The sequence below is a fragment of the Melanerpes formicivorus genome, unplaced genomic scaffold (genome assembly GCF_026170545.1).
Source record: "Melanerpes formicivorus ecotype bairdi unplaced genomic scaffold, bMelFor1.0.p_v2 SCAF_92, whole genome shotgun sequence".
NCBI classification, from domain to species: Eukaryota; Metazoa; Chordata; class Aves; order Piciformes; family Picidae; genus Melanerpes; species Melanerpes formicivorus.
In genome coordinates, this window is record NW_027142444.1 from 1449018 (window position 1) to 1469381 (window position 20364).

At 48.5% G+C, this 20364-nt stretch overlaps 1 protein-coding gene across 1 annotated transcript; it reads right to left on the reverse strand.

The window, feature by feature from the left end:
- Window positions 1-607: 607 nt before the first annotated feature.
- On the reverse strand, window positions 608-14477 carry BMP3 (bone morphogenetic protein 3). The gene is made up of 3 exons (XM_068165719.1): window positions 13715-14477; window positions 5692-6602; window positions 608-2117 (listed from the first exon to the last, which is right to left on the reverse strand). The coding sequence occupies exons 1-3, from the start codon at window positions 14085-14087 to the stop codon at window positions 1926-1928; spliced, it is 1476 nt and encodes a 491-aa protein (XP_068021820.1). The 5' UTR covers window positions 14088-14477; the 3' UTR covers window positions 608-1925.
- Window positions 14478-20364: the final 5887 nt, after the last annotated feature.

Sequence of the window (20364 nt, forward strand, 5' to 3'; positions counted from 1 at the left end):
GGAAGTGGATCAAATGAGTCTCGCTCTAAATGTACACAGCTTCACACCTTGCGCTTGGTGTGATCTATGCTGAGGATAGCTCTTGGCCACTCTAGTGAAGGAGACTTTGCCATTCCCAGGCAACAGACTCATGAGGGCAATACAATGCTGCAGAATCCCAGTGTGCAAGAAGCAGGTCAGACAGCTGTGCCAATCAGCGTTGCTTAATTGGAGCCCATGAACATGTTTCTGGTGGCGTGCTTTGGGAACCTAACTTCAGCGGTACACTGTTAAGCAGGGCAAGGCAAGGGCCACAAGCACAACTTGCATATGGGACTAACCTGTGGTTCTTTTAACTCCTGTCAGCTTCCCCCAAGGCTTTGTGCAGTTAAGTGATTCCTGGGAAGACCCCTAGGCGCTCTATTTTACCCCCACACCTCCCCCACCTTTGCACATTACCCAGTCTGGTAAACACCACGGCACCAGTGACCAAATACCCCTCCAAAAAACCCCAAAGGAATTAACAACTGAGAGTTCAAACTAGCATGAAATAAGGAGGAAGCTGCAAAAAGGCACACACAGAGGAAGAACCACTGTCACCTCCAATATGCTAAGGAAAGCAGACTCCAAAGCAGACTTTAACTCTCGTGGTGAGGGGGAATTCGTTTATTCCCTGTGAATACTTGCTGCTTAAACACCATTGCAGAGATGCAGTTACACAGGCAACTTCTGTTCACTCTGAGCGCAAACTGAATCACTGCCCTGACCAGCCAGAAGTACTCCATAAAGCATCATCCTCTACAGATCATGATGCTAGGAAGGGTATTGGGGTTCTGCCTACAGTACTTCTGTCAACATTCACAGCTGTGCCTGAGGTTCAAGATAAGTTTTCTGTCCTGCTTGGAGTTTCCCAAATGAATTTGTAAAAGAAATCACGACAGCGTAGATACAGATTTGATTTTCAGAGAAGTGAGCCAACTAAGAAGGAAAAAAAACCCAAACTACTATTTGGTTAATGTAACAATCAAACCTTGCCAAGCAGAGGCAGTTCTGATCACACAACTCTAGTGAAGGCCTACAGGAAAGAACGATGCACCAAATAATCTCATGTCAGGAATCAACCACCACGGTTTACTCTGAATATTTGCAGCTGTGCTCTGGGATGTGTGCTGAGAAGTCGTCACTCAGACACGTCACTGAGTGTGGTGCTCTCATGCCCTGGACCTGCTCAGCTTCTGCAGTGGCCTGAAATAAAAGTCTTGGCTTTTGGGATACCACAACTGCACACACAGCAGGCATGTGTTTTGTGTTCTTCCAGTCAAGGGTACAGGCCTGTAATGAACTGAATCACAAGGAACTTGCCAAGGCAAAGGAATACACAATGCAGTCATGTCATACCCAGCAGATATATATCTAGGATGGATTAGCTAAGGCTCTCAGAATGTCAGGTTTTAGTTCCTTGCTGCACTACTCAATGACCTAAGGCAGAAAGCAGAGCTTTACAATGGAGAATAGTGTATTTCTGATCTCCCTCCTAATCAGTCACCATTTGAACAGAGACAAAAACATTTAACAGCTGATGCTGCTTCCAAAGTCTTGTACAAAAATAGATCACTGCGTCCTTCTGGCAGTCTCAAAAACCTCAGAGTCTTCTGCAAATTCCTCCTTTGTCTCTTGATTTCAACAGAAACAGTCAGTCCCCACTGCCAAGACTTGTGTCCTTGCCAAATGCAGAGATGAATGAAGTTTGTATCCTCTTCCCTTGGAATTAGTGTTCAGAATCCATTCCACCTCCACCCTCCTTGTTTGGATCTCTTTGCTTGGTTTTTTGCTCTTTTTTTGTCCCAAGGACATGCCTTGACAGTGCAAATAAGAAGTAGATACCGTGAAATGCACACACAACCCCCCCTGACCAGCTCAGTGTTTCAAAAGGCTCTCCCAAGATGTTATCTGCAGGCACAGGATTCCACTGTCATGTTGGGGTACACCTTCAGAACCACGTTTTTGTTTTCATCGAAGAACAAGATGCTGAGGGAGGCCATCCTCTCGGGGACGCAGCAGGGCTCGGGGATGCCCGGCACAACCCCCACGGCTCGCACGATGCTCTGGATGGTGGCGTGGTTGGATGGCTTCAAGGCCTGCAAGAGAAACACACAGCAGGAATGGAGCTGCAACTGTGTCAGAATGCACCCAGGAACTTTAGAACCAAACCACTTGTGAGAGAAAGGGCCCTGCAGAGACCCCACAGCTGACTGGCTTGTAAAATCTGCCTTCTGCTTGACCATTCCCAGCTGTCACCAAAGCTGCCATGAGCCAGCAGCAGGGAATGGGAAACTGGTCTGTTTCATCTGGCTACTGGATGCAAGTGTCACTCCACCACTTTTGGCTCAAGTATCCTGCTGGGCACAGGGCCTGGGGCTCCCTGTGGGACAACGATTTCCCAAGGAAAGATCCAGGCAGCAGATCTTGCAGCAAGCTGAACTCACAGGTCAAGGTGGTCTCCTCTGAGTGAACTACACTACACGTGGGCTGCAACTGTTGGCCTCATTTGTGGTCATAAATGTAAAGGCTGAGTGCCCAGAGGCTGGAGCCAGGCTCTGCTGGGTGATGCCCAATGACAGCACAAGGAGCAATGGTGGAAGCTGAGGCACAGGAAGCTCCATGGGAACATGAGGAAACATTTTTTCACTCCGAGTGACAGAACACTGGAACAGGCTGCCCAGGGGGGTTGTGGAGTCTCCCTTTCTGGAGACATTCAAGACCTGCCTGGATGTGTTCCTGTGTGACCTGCTCTAGGTGATCCTGCTCTGGCAGCGGGGTGGGACTGGATAAGCTTTTGAGGTCCCTTCCAGCCCCTAACATTCTGTGATTTAGTCATAAAAGTTGTTTGGCTGAGAGCAAGGCAATCAATGTGCTTGTAGGCAGAGTCAGACAGGAGAGAAAAAGAAACACAGGCTGTGGGCTGGGGTGCTTGACCAGTGGAATGTGAGTGCACCAGGGAGAACAGAAGCAGGTAAAAGGCATGCAGGTGAGAGAACACAAGTACTTTACACCACGATGCTAACTGTTCCTGTTATCCATTGTATCCATTCCCCCCAGTCCTATCACTACCTGACATCCTAAAAAGTCCCTCCCCAGCCTTCTTGTAGGTCCCCTTCAGACATTTGAAGGCCACAATAAGGTGGCCTTTGGTTTGACATGAGCAAAAAGCAAACCTGACCAGACACAAACCCAGAACACATTAACTCAATCACAAAACTAAACCAGCTCCATTCTGGCACTGTGTGATAAAGGAAGTGCTGACTCGAAGTCTGTCTGAAATGTCCATGGCCCTTAAGGGGCACTCTGGAGCATGCCCAGCTTTGGCATAACTCTGCTTCTGCCAGTGGGAATTTCACTGTGACTGGAGTAAAACCAAAGGTGTGTCCTCAAGAGAACTGAGCCTCCTGCTGGAGTACTGAGCTGGCATAACACCATGGGAGGCGAGTTAGGCCATTGCCTGTAGCTGCCTGCAGTCTGGTCATGAAAAGCAGGCAGAGCTTTTCCATAGGAGGGGAGAATTTGGAGGCTGAGAGGAGCAGCAGGAGGGAAAAATGCCAAGCTGAACCCAAACTGCCAAATCCGTGAGTGAGTCCAGCTGTGGCTCAGGCTGCACCTGCTAAGCTGCACACGTTCTCGGGAGCCTTGCTGCCCTGCTGAATTTCATTAGGGATGCATCACCAGCAGGGCAAGTGATGTCAGTCACAAACTTTCATTCCTGACCCAGGAGAGGGTCTGCTACAGCCTGACCCAAGCCCAGCACATGGGAGTTTTGACAGCAGTCAAACCAGCTAATTGAAATCAGGAAAAGGGGGAGGCCAGAAAGCTTGGAGCTGGAAAGTGTGGGGGGGGAAGGGCACATCTGTTCTTAATTACCCAACAGGGTGTCAGCTTTAGGAGCTCACCTTCAGCAAGGGAACATTATATACCCATAGGCACAGGATGGTTAGTTATTGCCTGATGGGTTTAGTATTATTCTTGCAAACATAGTCTTATTAGTAGCACCAGGTATGACACATGGCTCAAGAACAACAGCTGGCTCTAGCAGAGCTTCACTTTTTCCTGTCTGTTAGGTTTTCTTTCTCTCTGGAAAGCAAGGTCGTTCTGGTTTGTGCAACTGCATATAACACACAAAAGGAACCATGTGCACTGCAACATGCACAGAAATCTACCAGTTGCTTTCAGGCAGCTGGGCTCACAATGGGTTTCAGTAAGCTGCTCTCTTAACGAGCTAGCTCTCCCTGCAGTGCATGGCAGCACATGCAGCTTCACAGTGTCTGAAGAGCTGCAATGCCCTGCTGCTGTAATTCTTCACCTGAGCCTAGAGAGCCCCCCACAAAAAGGCCAGATCAGGTGTCTTAGTAGGAATTCAGGGGAAAAAACTGTGTTTTGGTTGCAGCCTTGCAGGCCTGCGCTCCAGGCTAGGGCCTGGGAAATCAGACATTCTGCTTCATGGCAGACAAGTTCTTCAAGCTCTGTGCTTTATTTGCCTAGCCATTTCTCCTCCTTATTTCCCACCTGTTTTCTACTATGAGCTTTTTGCAGGGCAGAGACCTCTCCTGATAGTGTGCATGTGCCTATCATAGCAGAGCAGAAGGATGAAGAGGAAGAGGAATAACATTCTTTTGGAAGTGCTGTGCTCAGTTACCAAGATAACAGTAGCCAGTACTGCAATCTACTTATCTGAGAAGATGGAGCTTAGCTGTGACATCCCAGAGGCCTGCACTTACACCCTGCAGGAAAGCAGAACCCAAGTTTCGCAGAGCAGCCCTTGCCTCTGTATGTTCAAAAGCTTTCTGATGCAGTTCAGGGGAACTTCCCAAAGATGGACAACTTGCAGATAAAGCTGGTCCTTCTCTTTCAGCTAAGCAGCATGTGTTAACTCTGGAACACATGCTGTGTAGTGAGGTGGGTGTTGGTCTCTTCTCCCTAGTAGTAAATGATAGGACAGGAGGAGATGGCCTCAACTTGCACCAGGGGAGGTTTAGGCTGGATACGAGAAGAAACCAAAAGGCTGGCACAGGCTGCCCATCCCATTGCCCCTTGTCCTGTCATTGGGCATCACTGAGAAGAGCCTTACACTCAGAGCATTCCAGCCACCCCCAGAGCTCCAGCAGAGCCCACTCTCACTGTCACAGTTGTGCCTCAGGAGGCACACATTTTCCTAGAGCATGCTACACCGACTGCCTCCAGCTTGGCTCTGCCAGCAGACTCTTTTGAGGCAAAGTGACTACTGGCCAATAAGCAGTTTTCTGTATCTGGCTTGCATTGTGTCCATTAAACAGAGCTATGCACAGAGTTGGAAGTTAAGGAAACTAATATGTTTACTTCTGTTAAAAGTACAAAAGGTATTAAGGGAAAAGGAATACATATACAAACCCAGCATCAGCAATGGACTAGGTCCCACTATGCAGCAAACAGCTTCCCACCAGTGAAGCCTCCCCCATGCAGCAAGGGAAAGCAAAAGGCAAGAGAGCCAAGAGAGCTCTCCCCAGAAGCTCTGTCTCTTAAATAGAGAAGATGCAGGAAAAGGAAGGGAAAAACATATTGCAAGAGCCAGTGCCTCCCCCTTGGGACTGACTTTCCACCCACCAGGAGGAGTTCCCCTCTATGGTTCAACAGCTAACCCTTAAAAGCTTAAAAGGAAGCATAAAGAATAGATAAAGGCTGTACCTTTGGAATTGGGAACTGGCATTCCCCTGAGCAGTAATAGGCATCAAAGGATTTAGGAGAAATAATCCACTCGCTCCAGCCAATGTCTGCGAAATCCACCTTGAGGTAGCGCCGGGTGCAGTACCTTGGCTCATTCCACTGCTTCCTCCTCGCCTTCTTCAGTGTTTGCTCATCAAACTGGAGCGTCTGGCTCTTGTGCTGATGAGCCTTCCTCTGCTTTTTCTTACTCTTTGACCTCTCAGCTAACTGTGGCTGCAGGGGTTTGTAGGGTTTTCTGTCTTCCCACCTCTCGTCCTCGCCGTACTGGTACTCAGCTCCCGGCAGCTCGTTGTTCTGCAGGGGCAACAGAATGTTTGTGGAGCGCTTTTGCCGCCACCTCCCGAGGCTGCTCCTCACGTGGTTTTCTGGCCTGGGAAAGACCCTTGCCAGGGGATGGCGGTGCCCTTGCAGACTAGAGACAACGCTCTCTGGCTCTGAAATAGCAGAGTCGTTGGCATAAATCAGAATGTAGGGTTCATAGCGAGGAGGAGCCCTCTTCCAGGGCTGGTGGCTGCTCAGATCCATTTTGACCCCGATGAGGAGTTCATTGTTTTGCTTTGCCTCATGCAGAAGCTGGGTGATATCCTTCCACTGCCAGGAAAGGTCATCCTGGTAAGCAGCAGAGACGTTTATTAGGAAACGTCCCAGGCTCCGAGTCCGGTTCCCAGCAGAAGGAAAGGTCCAAGCTGAAAGATGCAGCTGAATTTCAGGCTTCCTGTGCCCACGGGCAGAGCAGCCTCTGGGCTGGGAGCAGTTCCAGGGAGCATGCAGCAGGTCTCCAATGTAATAATACACCGAAGCCGACAGGACGTTTTCAGAGTCGGTGAGCGATGTCAGGTTAAAAACGTACACCTCCTGGCTGGCAGGGCCCCCTGGAAGGAGAGAGCCTTAGATAAGCACAGGGGCATTTCAGAATGCTACAGAGAAAGGACCAAGCATGCTGCTCTCTAGGTTACACATTACACAGTGCTGTGGGAGCAGGCCTGGGGCACTGTTCAGGAAAACAACCAAGCTGGCAAAGTGGTGACCATAAATCACACATTTTCAATCTGGTTTCCTTGTAATACCAATCTCCATTCAGAAATACACTTTTCCTACTCCTCCTCTGCCCTTGGGGAGCTAGGTCACAGGAACAACCCAGCTGGAGAACTTACACACTAAAGACTTCATCATCTGAAAATTCAAGTGATGCCACAGTAAGACTTTGCTCTTTTGTTTTCCTCTTTCTGTAAGGTTTCCAGTCCCCTCCCTCTCCAAATGCTCTGAGGTGAGGATGGCTGCCAAGCCAATTGGGATGTCGATGGGATACCAACAGCACTGAATCACGCCTTAGCCCAGACCTAGCTGAAGCAGGAGAAAGGCTCCCACTGGCTTCAGTAGGCTCTGGGTTGTCTGTAAACAGTCATTATCATATTGAGCCTCAGGTTGTTGAGCAGAGGCTCAACATGCCAGTGAGGAAGAGGAAAAACTTGGATTCAAACACAGCATGATTCTCAGTGTTGCCACAGGCTTTCAGATGTATTGCCAGCTAAGTCACTCAAGCTCTGACTGCCAAGCTGTTCAGTGCAAAACCAGCCTAGACAGTTCCTTTAAACCTTATACTCTGATCCACTGTGATCTGGGCCTCACCTACAAGACAAGGACTCTGGGGCCTGGGTGGTGTTTACACCTAGCTTCTAAAGGTGTCAAAGAGGCTATTAATGAGAGACTCAAAACCATGCAACATTTTGTACCCATATCAGGAAGCAAAACAGGCAAGCACAGAAAGTGCTACACACTTCAAAGGCTAAATGAAAAGGCAACTTGAAATCCTGTCTTACAAAGGGTATTTCCTCTTGGTATTAACCATTCCTCCAATAGAGTTAGACCAATTTATTGGTCCCTCAAGCAGACAGTGACCTCAGCATGCACAACTGGATCCTTGTGACCCTGAGCCCTTCACCACAGCCAGGTTAGAGCTGGGCAAAGAAGAGAGTATAAGGTTATTGACAACAGCTTTGCACATTTGTAATCACTAATAGCAAGGTGTGCTAAGTATGCCCACCTTAGGAACCAGAATTGATGGTGTCTCATGAGTGCCTGTTAAAGAAGTTGTTATCTGAATCACTGTTTTGTGTTGAGGGACAGGCTTTTTCAGTTTTAATAAGAATCCCACAAACAAATACTGCCTGTTCTCAATCGCTGTATTACAGTGGGACACGAAACAAGCTGCTTTTGTTTATGGAGCAACCCTAGATGGTGTGAAGCAGACACGGGAGGAATATATAATCTTGATTAAAAGCAAACCCCAGGCAGGCACTGTTGCCATCTGAACCCTGCAGCCAGAGGAAGAACCGGCAGCAGGTGGTGCTGTTTTCTCACTGAATAACCTCTAGGCTCGAAAGGCTCTGAAAAAAAGTGGTTTTAATTCATTCAGTCTGCCAAGTCGTCCTGAAACCACTTACTAATGGCCGGCACAGATGTGTATGGGTTTGCCGGCTTCTGGCTCCCCAAAACCCAACTGTGTGGCCTGGGTTGCTGTCATAACTTAGGAGCACTGTGCCAAAGATACTCACTGTGTGACAGCAACACCTGACCTTCAGATGTGGGCAACACACTAAGTATTCCCCAGGCTATTCTTTTCCAAAATGACAGGCATGACAAGGAAAGTTCAGCTCTGGAATACCCACAAATGCACCTCTTCCTCAGGAAAGTTTAATTTCACATAAATGAAACTTTATCATTCAGTCCAAGACAGATCCTTAGGAATGAGCCAAGGCCAAGCCTCCTTTGGCTTGAAGGAAACCCAGACCCCAGTAGCTCCATGGCAAAGCCTGTACTGAGACACGCCAGTTTGCCAGACTCCTGCACAAGTGACAACTGAGCTCTCTGGGGTGGGGAGAGAAGGGAGGTACAGTCTCTGCAGGCCTGAAGCAGAAAAGCCTTCCTCTCTCACACAGGCACACCAAGACAGGCTGTGCCATCACTCACTGTTTGGGGGGCAGAGATGCCAGCTTATTTACCGCCAGCCCAGAGCGGAACGGACCCAGCTCACAGCACTGCAGCCAGATCTGCAGGGGCACAGCCCATGCTTCCTCACCTTCCTGCAGGAACACACAGCAGTGTGCACTGCCTGGTACTGGCACTGAAAGGGGATTTAAGAAAAAGCAGTAGGTCTGTGGAGACTGACATCACTGGCATGAACTGACATCACCAGCATCACGTTACAAGGGGCATTTCCAAGCATCAATAAGCTGGACCAAGTCCACTAATGTAGTGTGTTTACATTTATAGAGGATGCACTGACATTTTTATGGACTGCCAAATCTATCCCAGGGGTGAAAAAGGATGCAATAACGAGGACCATTTAGTTATATAGTCATCATTAGCCATCACTTAAACAAGATATTAAAGCGGTGCCCTTGTGCCAGTGCACGGCTAAGAATGGATCAGTGTTTCCATTGTAAAACTTTGTTTCCATGGGTTCATAGCACAGTTACAAAAGTTCACCCAGAGCTGGGAATGCAAACCAGTGCCAGAATAGGAACACAAATTTAGAAGCCAGATTTCTCCTTTTCTCCCACCTTTGCTCTTTCTTGATTGCTGCTTCCCTCTTCCCAATTGGGGAATCTTTTGTAATGGAAAAAATACAGGAGCAAGCTCTGTCTGTTTTAAGGGCACAGGACTTGGTGCCAAACTGGTTTGAGGAATTCTTTTAGCAAAGCAGATAAGGTCACAGCAGCTAGTAACTTGATATAAAAAGTCCATCCCTGATTAATGCTATCAGCTACTTAAATAAAGACCTTCAAGAAGCAGTGAAGGTGCATGCTCGGGATCTGACTTAGGTGTAGATTTTGTGATATGGAAACCACAAATATGCACATGGCACGTCATAAACGTGCTGCACAGTGGGCAAAGGATCTCTCTTCTATAGATTTTAAGCAGAAAGACCACAGCAGGTCTGAAAAACAAACAGAATGTTAAACTCAAAGCTAGTGTAGGCTCAGTAAGTGAAGAGGTCGCACTGATAAAGTACACAACTCTAGGAAGGGGAATGCAGAAAGCCAACTCTGCTGCTTCTCACAGGTTAATTCCACTTTGGCTGGCAGCAGCACAGTCTGTCCTCTCCAGGTCAGAACTCCTCACTTGTGAAGGGACATGCTCTAGGAACTGTGGCTGACTTGGGACTGGGAGCACAGCTCATCCATGTGCATGGCAGCACAGGGAGACTGCCTGGAACAGAGGGCAGAAAAAGTGCTGGGTCTGGGCCTGAGAAGAGAAACCTACCTGCCCCTTTGCCTTGGAGGAGGTTTGCCTGCAAACTGCCAGTGTGCTGCTGCTTGCACTTTATTTGTAGGGACATAGAGAAAAAGCCCCAAACCAACACAACAACAAAACCAAACCAACCAACCCCAAAACAAAAACCCACTCGCACTGTCTCCTGCCTGAGTGTTTGTCAAGTTCTCATTACAAAAGACCCTGAACGTCAGCAGAGCACAGGGGGGCTGGAGTCTGGCCTGCACTGGCTCCTGCAGGCTGCCGGCGGCCGGTGCCTAGCTGGTTTCCCTGCGCAGCGCTTGGTTTCCTCCGTTTGCGTGGGCATCTCACACCACAACAAAGGGAAGAAAGGCATTCTGAGAAGGAGAACATAGCTCTTAAACCGCAAGAACTGGCCTAGGGGCAGGTGTAATACCTAAAATTACTTGAAATTTAGTCAATAAAAAAGAGTTTAAAGTAATTTCTGACTGTATAGCTTTACTATAACATTATTACAGAGACCTTCCAATTAGAGCCGAGTTTTTTAAGTGACTCATTTGCAAGACATGTTCCTTTAGCACTGCTGTGATTAAAAAAATATATAACAAGCCTTCAAAAGCAAACTGAGAGTCTTGTGTTTGAGGCGCTGATCTTTCCACTGGCTTTTATTTATTCCATGCAGTATCTTTCCTCCAGATCCTGAGCCCCAGAGGCTGCAGACCAGCACAGCTCTACGGGAAGCACTGCAGGTAGGCAGAGTTTTCTCAGCGGGGCATCTGGTCAGAGTGATTCACTGAGGGTATAAAGGAAAGAATGGCTGTGTGCAGAAACTGATGCACAGGCTCACCCACCCAAGTGTTCAGCTATAGCTTATGCATCAGCTGACCTTCTTCCTAGCCATTGTCTGAAAAGTCACAAGGAAAGGAAAACCACTCACTGCTGTGATACACGGAGGGACAGAACCAAGAAAGGCACTGCCTTAGGATTTTTACTGAAGCAGAGCTCACTTGTGAGGCCTGTCCCAAGCAAGACAAGGGCTGCTAAGTGTCATCCCAGAAACATCCCACAGTAACACAGCTGCCACAGAAATCACAGGCTGAACATCCTTTGACTCAAACACATAGGAGTAAATTAGGGCATGAGAGAGAACAGTGCTGAAGCATAACTAGCTATGCCATGACTGATGTACACTCTTGCTTTGCTTGTAATGGATTTGGGGCCTGGGGTTTCTTTCAGCTTCATCGTGGGCATCAAAGGTTTTGGAGATAATATAGCAACATGAATGGAAAACAAATTTACCTGAATAGAAGATCACACAAGGATTCATCCAAATCAAAGGCTAAACTCCCCAGCCCAAAGAACAAACCACTAATAATCCAGTCTGGTCATGAAATCTGGTCTGTGAGAGATTTCAGAGCAGCAGCGTAGGATGCAAACATCAGAGGTACTCATGAAGCGCTGAAGCTCTTGTCCTATCCCCACAGAGGGCTGAACCATGGAAAGAAAAACCTGCATTTAACACTTGTTAGGATGCTTCTTTTAATTAATCATACCTTAGATCTTTCTTGTTGGCTGTCCATGGTAAGTCTGCAGCTGTCATGTGCAACACCACTCCTCTCGGACTAGAAACAGGGACAAGTTTTATCAAATCCTACCAGTTCTCGGCCTCTTCACACAATACTGTCTTACACTGTCGTGAAAATTTGTCTGGGAAAGGCCAGAAGCCCTCCAGGGGAAAAGCAAGGATGGAAAGGTTTCAAAGCACCCTTGGCGGGTTGTGTTTCAGAACAGAAACAGTTTTGCTTCTGAATTACATTTGCTTTGAATTACATTTCAAAATGTACAATTAAACTGCAAATTACAGCAGTGAAGATCTCCTTCCAGGCCTCTTGCTGTAGATTCAGGAGAAATGGTCAGAATCTTAGGGTAGTTCTGCTAATTAACAGACCAAAAAGCTGTCTCCTGAAGGGGCTGGCAGTGGGGATGGTGAATTGTGCAGAAGGAGTAGCAGCAGTATAAGTTATTAATGTAACTAATGCAGACACATTGAGGGTGAAAGCGAACCTGTGGGATACTGAAATTTGCAGTCCGAGAGTGCAGCAGTCAGAGTAGAGGATCTGGAAACAAACTTCCCCAAAGGGCAAATACTTGGGATGTGCTGTTTCCATCACAGGGCTGGCCAGGCACATGGAAGAAGTCAGAAACCAGAAAAGGCCTTTTCACTTCCCTCATCACCCCAAGGAACATTTGATCTGAGGGTTCTCTCAACATGTACCTTTCTGCCATCAAAAAACCCCCAAACCACAACCAAACACCAGCCCATACAAAATGAGCTGCTGGTGCCTATGGCAAGGGAAAGACAGCAGTTAACTGGTTAAATGTTTTATGCAAATACTTAGAGAAGTGTCAAAAAACTTATAACCACTTCCAATTTATTGCTTTGGCACTTGAACTGTGGAAGTATCGGAGGAGGAGGAAAGGGATTAATGAACAGTGTGTTTATAGGACTGCTGCCACCCAATGTCAAGTGAGAATATAAATAAAATCAGAAAGACCACAGAGGAGGGATTTGAACCAAAAGCCTTCTAAGTTTAGAACAATAAATATCTTTAATCAGATATGATTAAAGGAGCAAATATCACTCTGCTGAGATTGTGACACCTCACCCCCCACCCCTTTGAAAAAAATGTATTACACCTTCCTCTCTCTCAACGAGGAAGCTGCTTCTTTCAGAACAAAGCAGCATGCAGTGGACATCACATTGCAAAAAGTAGTAGTCTCTGATAGACAAGGGGCTTCCTCTGTAGGAACAGCAGCTGGGAAGTTCCAGCTCCCTGTCCTCCAAATGCAGGCTACTTGCACCTCTAGCTACCAAAGCCTCTCTTTACATTTCCACGTGTATCTACGTGCAGTCACAGAGAGATCCAAGCGCCACTGCCAGAGATGCTGAGGTGCGGTATTTACCAAGCACAAATTATGTTTCAGCGATGCTCATTTGCCATTGCCCCTAACGCCAGTACTGTCACTGACATTTCGAGTGCTTTGCAGATAGTCTAAAGGATCTCCAAAGCACGCTGTTGCGCTATCACATGCAGATCAGACCTTGGTTTCCACAGAACCTACACATACAAAACACGGCTAAGGAGACTCCGAGGGGTTAATTACTCCACTTCCCTCACATGATAGTCAGACAGGGTACGGCAGCGGCGCTGAGCACAGAGTTGATGAGAGAAACCAATAATTTAAATATGGGAGACAATGTCAACATTACATCCTAAAATACACAACTGTTGCTGCAGGAAGCATGACTTTTCTAATCCTTTTCTCATCTGTCAATCGGGTTCCCTAAGCCCTAAAGCAGACGAAGCACTCGTCTGACAGCGCAGGACCATCGCTTCTCGCAGGGCTGCAAACGGACCGTTACCTTAATTTTCGGAGACCTGGCGCTTATTGCCTGCACAGTGTCACCCGAGAGCGAGCTGCCCCGGCAGCCAGCTCAGCGGCTAGGGTCACCCAGTCGAGAGCCCTCCCCTCCGCTCCAGGCCTGCGAGTCGCGGGGGAGCGGACGAAGTGGCTGTGCACGCCCTCCGCCGCGCCCCCAGGGCTCCGGCCCCGCAGCCGCCCGGCCGGGCTGTGCGGCGGCTGTCGGCCCCGCCGAGCTTCCCTCCTAAGTGGCTGGCATGAGCGGTAGCGCAGGGTCCCGCGGGGCCGCCGCCCGCAGCCCAGCCCCGCCGCGGCCCGCACTCACCTGCAGCCCGCGGGCGGAAGCCGCGCACCGTGTTGCCCTGGCGGAGGTGCAGCCCGGGCAGCCCCGGCAGGTCTCGGCGCCGCGCCGCCCGCCCCCCGCGGCCGCCACTGCTATACTGGTCGTAGAGAAGCAGCATGTGCTCCGAGACCTTGTCCCCCGGCTGCAGCCTCTCCGGCCGCCGCTGTTCCTCCGGCTCCGGCCGCTGCCCCGGGCCGTAGTCACCTGCCGCGGCTCTCGGCCGGCCGCCCCGTACTCCTGCCGGGGTGTTTCGCCGTCGCACCCCGACCCAGCGAGCCTTCAGCACGTCGCCCAGCGCCAGGCACAGGCACCCCCAGCCCAGGCACAGGCACAGCACCCAGCGGTTTGCCGCCATCCTGCGCCTCCGACACGGCCGGGCGACCTCCGCAGTCTTTCTTGTCCCTTTCTTGCCCCGGCAGGCGAGACCGAGATCCCCAACCAAGTTTGTTTCGGCCGGATGCAACCGCCGGCGGCGGCGAGTGCAGATGGGGCTGCGCTAAAAATCAGAGTCGGGGTTTCCTCTTTTAGGGAAAGTGCGGGGGGAAAGCGAAGAAATCAGAAGAAAAGGAGCAAAGTGGGGTGGAGGAAAGTGCCACGATATCAAGAGCCCGTCCCTCCCGGTGCGGGCGGTGAAGCGGTTTATTCCCGGCTGTGCAGGTTGTTTTTTTGGCGAGAGATGGAGGTGTCGCTCTCTGCAGCTGGATGCTCGCTCCCCGCTCTGCCGTGCAGGCGCAGCCCGGGGGAGGCTCCGTGGGTGTGCGCGGGGGGTGCGAGCTGGAGCGCGGCGCCGGGGCTGCGAGCGGCAGCCACTCGCACCGCCCTCTCCGGTCCGCAGCGAGCGGCAGGCGCGGCCGCGGGGAAACCACCACCCCGAGTCCAGAGACTCTGGAAATCCAATCACTGGCGCTGACTGTGTCCCTGAGGGCAGCCCGGAATGAGGGGGGAGGGGGTTCCCCTCCCCACCTCCACCCAATCTCTTCCAAAGGCAGTAAAATACACGGCTGCAATAAAACAGAAATCACGGCTCAAACCGCACTCAAGTCTTTCCCCCTGGAAAATCTCACGGGCTAGCTGGACTCAGAGCACAGCCCACGGCAGGCAGGTGGAAGGGCTGCTAACCGGGCCATACGGAGCTTCAGTCTCCCCTCTCCTCAGGACCAGCCACGCTGAGTGCGTTCTACTTCCTCCTCTGAAACCCTCGAACCCGTCCAGGGCTGGCAGAGACATCCCCAGCAGCACACGGGGAGGGACATGCACCGTGTCCAGGTGAAAGGAGGATAAACACTTCTGTGAGCTGCATGGGATCGGGCACGGAAATCCTGCACGTCAGGACTCCTCTAATACAGCAGGGCACAACAAGGGGTTCCTTGCTTGGCTGAGACGATTTCACTTCCCTTCTGTCTTTACTGCTTTTCACTACGGAAAGCACAGAAATGTCTCACCCACCTTGCCAGAGCCACAGCATCAGACAAACACTCCACTGGATGCTTAACACTGTCCCTTCCAAAATACACTTTGCAACACAAAGGGTGCCTACCCCACACATCCGATGGGCAACACTACAGGAGGTGGGAGAGAACCCTTGCTGCTTTTTCACAGTCTGTAAACGTGCTGGCTCACAAGAATGACCTCTTGTCTAACCTGAAGAAGGGAAATAAGCAAATGGCTTGCAGAGTGGTGTGTGGAGCTTAGCACACATCTCCAGCACAGAATATTCACATTTCCAATGGGCTACAGACACTGTATCATGCTCATGAGGTACTGAAGGTTGAACTTGCCTTTCAAATTCCACTGAAGTGGGATTGGCAATAAATACTGTTAATGCAGCTTTAATAAGCCCATCTGTAACTACAAGAAGCAAGCAGGAAGGAAAGAAAATTATTTCCAAAGCAGAGTAATGATTTTGCTAGGCTTCTGTATTTGAGTGCTCAAATACCAATACATGGCAGCATCTCCAAAGAGCTCTGAGTCACTGAATTTGCTGTTGCATCTAGAAATATTCTCTGCATATGTACAAACAGACACAATGTCAATGCTAACAGCCAGAATCCTCACTTCTCTAAGGAGCTTACAAAAGCTCTACAAGGGAATGTACGTAATTAGAACACAAAGGTGTGATGGAGGTTTTGGACACAAGTAATAAAACCAACGTAGATCTGTGCAGGAAACCAAACCAACCAACCAAATTATTTTAACTGATAGCCAAGAAGTTCAGCACAAAAGCTGCAAACTGTCTTATGTCTGTGTCAGAACTGTTTATCCCAAAGAAGAATCTTTGAGCAGCTGAAATACTGCAACTGTTAGTAAGGCCAGGCTGGATGGGGCTCTCAGCAACCTGATCTAGTGTGAGGTGTCCCTGCCCGTGGCAGGGGGGTTGGAACTAGATGATCCTTGAGGTCCCTTCCAGCCCTCACAGTTCTGTGATCCTATGATCCTGTGTTATTTTCTGCTGGCAAGAGATGTGGTGTTAAAAAAGCCCAAGGACATGCCACAACTCTCTGAATAAAACCAGCATAACTGAAGCCTCTTTTAAACCAACGGCACCAAACAACTGTCCACGAGCATATGTTGGGCACATCCAACACCTCTTCCAAACTGCACCCTGACTCTGGAGGCTGGACCACTGCAAATCAAGAATTACTTCAGTAATGACAAAAACACTCAGAGAGAGCAAGTATCTGCCACCATACTCAAGCAACCAAGGATCAGACAAGAACAAACTGAAGTTCAAGGTGGAAGCTCAGCACCCTGTTGCTGAGCTTCCATTTAAACTCTTTGACATGTTAGCAGAAAGCACTATTTATGCAAAACTAGTTTGGCATTTGTCTCCCAGAGCCTTACCTCATTGCTTGGTTGTGGCTGTGTAAGACAGTAAGTTGGCTCTGTGCAATTCTCTTAGAGCCTGTAAGGAGAGAGAAAGAGGACACTTGATGTGAGGCAGGAAGGAAGAAGTGACCCCAAGGGCATTAGGTGCCTTCTCTCTGAACCCACCTTTTGAGACAGCCATTGGATTTTGAGAGTGCTGCAGGACACACTGGCTTTCAAACACCTCCTGCTTGGTGCATTGTCCCTGTGACACGGTGAGATGCTCACCACATGCAGTTCTGTGGCTCCTAACCTTAACAAATATCCCTAGCTCAAACTGGAGGTGAGATTTTAAACCACCAGAGCACTGTGCACAAACCAAACCCAACCAAACCAGCACATGTAAGGTGTTAACTCCTCATTAGCAAATAACAGCTGGCAAACTCAGAGCTGGCCTCCAAGATAGCAGTGCTTTTGCACTTCTCTAGTATTCCTTTTCCACTTTTTTCATGGAAGAGTTGCAAACAGGTAGCAAGTTTAGCATTGTTTAGAGAACTAAACTTCGACCATGTCACAGAGAACTTACAGTTTAACCTCACAGGTTTCAGAAGAGTTGTGCTGATTTCCATAGAGAAGGAAGAGTCCCCTAGCACCTGTATTTATAATGGTGTGGTACCATGAGCAATGGTGAAGCTATATGCCCAGCCTGTGCTGCTTCCACAATAAATGCTGTGGAGATAGAGGCATCCACAGGCTCATTCTCACAACAGTTCTGACAGTGAATCTTTTGAATTTCAGGCAGCAGTGAGTGCCAGTGAAACCACCCTGCCTCTTATGGATGCAGCATTTCCAGCTAGAATGCAGGCTCTGCTTTTTGGCTTTGATAAAAGAATCTGGAAGATCAAATCCAAAGGGCTGTTTAGGTACTGCTCAGATTCCAGCTGCTTCTACAATGCTATAATAATGTGTTGGCATGTAGCATTTATGGGAGAGGACAGGAAATGGGAAGAAGTAATTCACAAGTGGGCTGTAAGAGGGAAAGGACATGCTGTGACAAATGTCCAGGCTGCCTAGCTCACCCAGCACAGTCACAACTAGCAATGTACTAAGGAAAATCAGATCCTGCCCTGAACTGAAAGGACTATCTCAGGTTTTGAGATGCTTCAATCCTCATGACTCCTCTTTTCTGTAAACCTTCTGCAGTGGGTGACCAACAAGAAACCAGCTAATCCCAGCTGTCATGGTCATGTTTGTGGTATGACTGCCTCAGAACTGGGAACTGTCCCCAGTATTACTGACTGAGACAGCATCACTGTTTCTGTTAGGACAACACATATCCAGTCAGAGTGCTACAGGTGTAAAGCTTGGACAGTGATGCTACAAGGAAAGCACCCAGCCTACTTCAACACCCTCAGCTCTCACTGTTCTGTGTGAGAGACTGTGAAATATACACTTTACCAGTCCTGATCAAGCAATGAACTAAGCTTTGGCAGCAAAAAGCTGCCAAACTAAGCAGCAGAAAATACACAAGGGTTATTTCCTATCCTTTAGGCATTTTCTCTCCACCATCTTATTGCAGTTTTGGAAGTACATATTAAATGTATGCTCAGCACTCTGCAGAAAATCTTCCTGGCTACAAGCTTGCACTGTGAGTCTTAGTTCGTGTGGGCAGTGCGCAGCAAACAGGCAAGCAAGTGCCAGTTTTCAGCACAAGACACTGTTAAAGCAGAGAAAGATTTTTTCCCAAGGCTCTTCTGAACTACTGCAGCAGAAGTGCAGGGTGATGTGATGGAATGGGAGTCAGCAGCCATGCTATTCTCTACCACTCCTGGTATTTTCTGCAGTTCTAGTGGGGCCCAGCAGAAACACTCAAACATTATGGCTGGTGTATGCTTGTGTCTGTTTTGTAGCTGGGTGAAGCTATTCACTGCACTCAACAGCAGGCTTTGAGTCAGACAGTTTGCAGTCCATGCAACTGCCAAGACACTCTTTTGAGTTGTACTGCTGTGACTGGCAGCTTCAAAGATTGGAACAATATTCCTGAGCTAGATTGTGAGCCCCTGTGATCATTCTGTAGCCTTCCTCTTCAGGGGCAGCCAGGTGAACATGTGGATTAATGCCCTCTTCTGAAAACAGACTGGCACACAAGCAGCAGTCTCTGCATTTGCTGATGGGGGGGGGGGGGGGGAGGGGGGAATCTTTGTTTGCACCAGCTGATGAATATTCATGGCTACTGGTTTGCACAGTTAGTAGCCTTCGATGGCAGGAGCATAGATGATCCTTGTGGTCCCTTCCAACCCTGACTGATACTATGATACTATGAACTCTACCATTCTTTCACCCAGGCTTTGCTTTCCTTCTACCTACCAACATCTGTTGCTAGGATATGGATGTATTAAGCCATTGGGCAGGAGGCAAGGCAAGTGGGCAGAGTGAGAACATGGTTTCATTTAAAATGAAATATTTCAATTGAAGTAAACTGTGGTTGGTTAGTTTGGATTCTGACTACGTCCGCATCTGAAAGTCTCCACAGGCATCTTTTCAGCTCAAGTTCTGTAACGTTTTACACACACAGAAATGAGGGCTATGGAAAGAACCTGTGGTTTGGGTTCCAGCAGATATTTTGACACTGGCACTACTTCCAGAATGGAAATATAGCTCTGTAGTTTTTCTTAACATACATTATGGCCTGAGTCTTGCTCCAAGTGAAGCAGATGGGTGCTCCAGCCTGGTTGCCTTGATTGGCAAGGCTTCATAGGGCAAGTACACAATGACACAATGAAGTCAGCATCTGCTGATACATTTTACTACTGCATTTCATTCTCTTTAGGAATTATTAGACTGTTCTGGGCTGATAAAGGCAAAACAAGTCATTCAGAAGCCTAAGAAGGGTTAAAGAATGTGTTGAGCTGTAATGTTGATGCAATAGCAGTAAAAATGATTTGTGCAGAATGAGCCTCAGCCTGAACTTGGTGCAGGAACATGCTGCACAGTTGCATTTTTAATGGAGATGACTAAATGTGGCCTTAATTTCTTATTTTTCTCCCTCCTTTTTTGTCTTGTTTTGCCAGTGCAGCAGCTCAACGGCACAATCATCAAAGCAAGTGTGGAATAAGAGCTTACCTGCCTTTCCTGTGTTTATAAAAACAAGGCAAACATTTCAGTATGATATACTGACAGGCTCCACATCTCAAACACTGCCCAGCTCCTAAATCACTTAGTTGGAATAGCCATATAAACTCATCTGCCTTTCACCCAGCATACAAATCATTCTGGTACAAATGTACAAATCGAGTCTCAGCCAGCCTGGAGGGCAGGTCTATACACAAACCAGCTGCAGCGACATGAAAAGCTGCAGAACATGCAGCCAGACCAAAAGAATTACCATCCCCACAAGGGACAAAGGCTGCATACACACTGGTGTGATTACAGAGTGACTCCATCCCATCCAGGACAGCCACTCTGGATTTCCATCTATGGAAACCATTTGAGATAACAATTTGAGCTGCTACAGATAATCTCTCGTTTTTCCCTTTTCTGTTTTCCTTCCTGGCTCCTCTCTTCTGTTAAGAAACAAGAAAACTGCAAAGAGGTCAAGCAATGCTGCTCTGGGTGTAGGCACCAAACTCCAACTGCTCGATGCACGTGCATGCACCTGAGGGCAGATTTGAGGCTGAACGAAACCAAAACTATCTGAAATGTTGACTGTGCAAAAGAGAGCTCCACTGGCTGCCTCCCTTTTAGCAATATACAAGTTGCCTGCCTTACAGTCAAGCAGGACTGGACTTTCCAAGCTGATTTTCCACATATACTTATTTTGCCCCAAT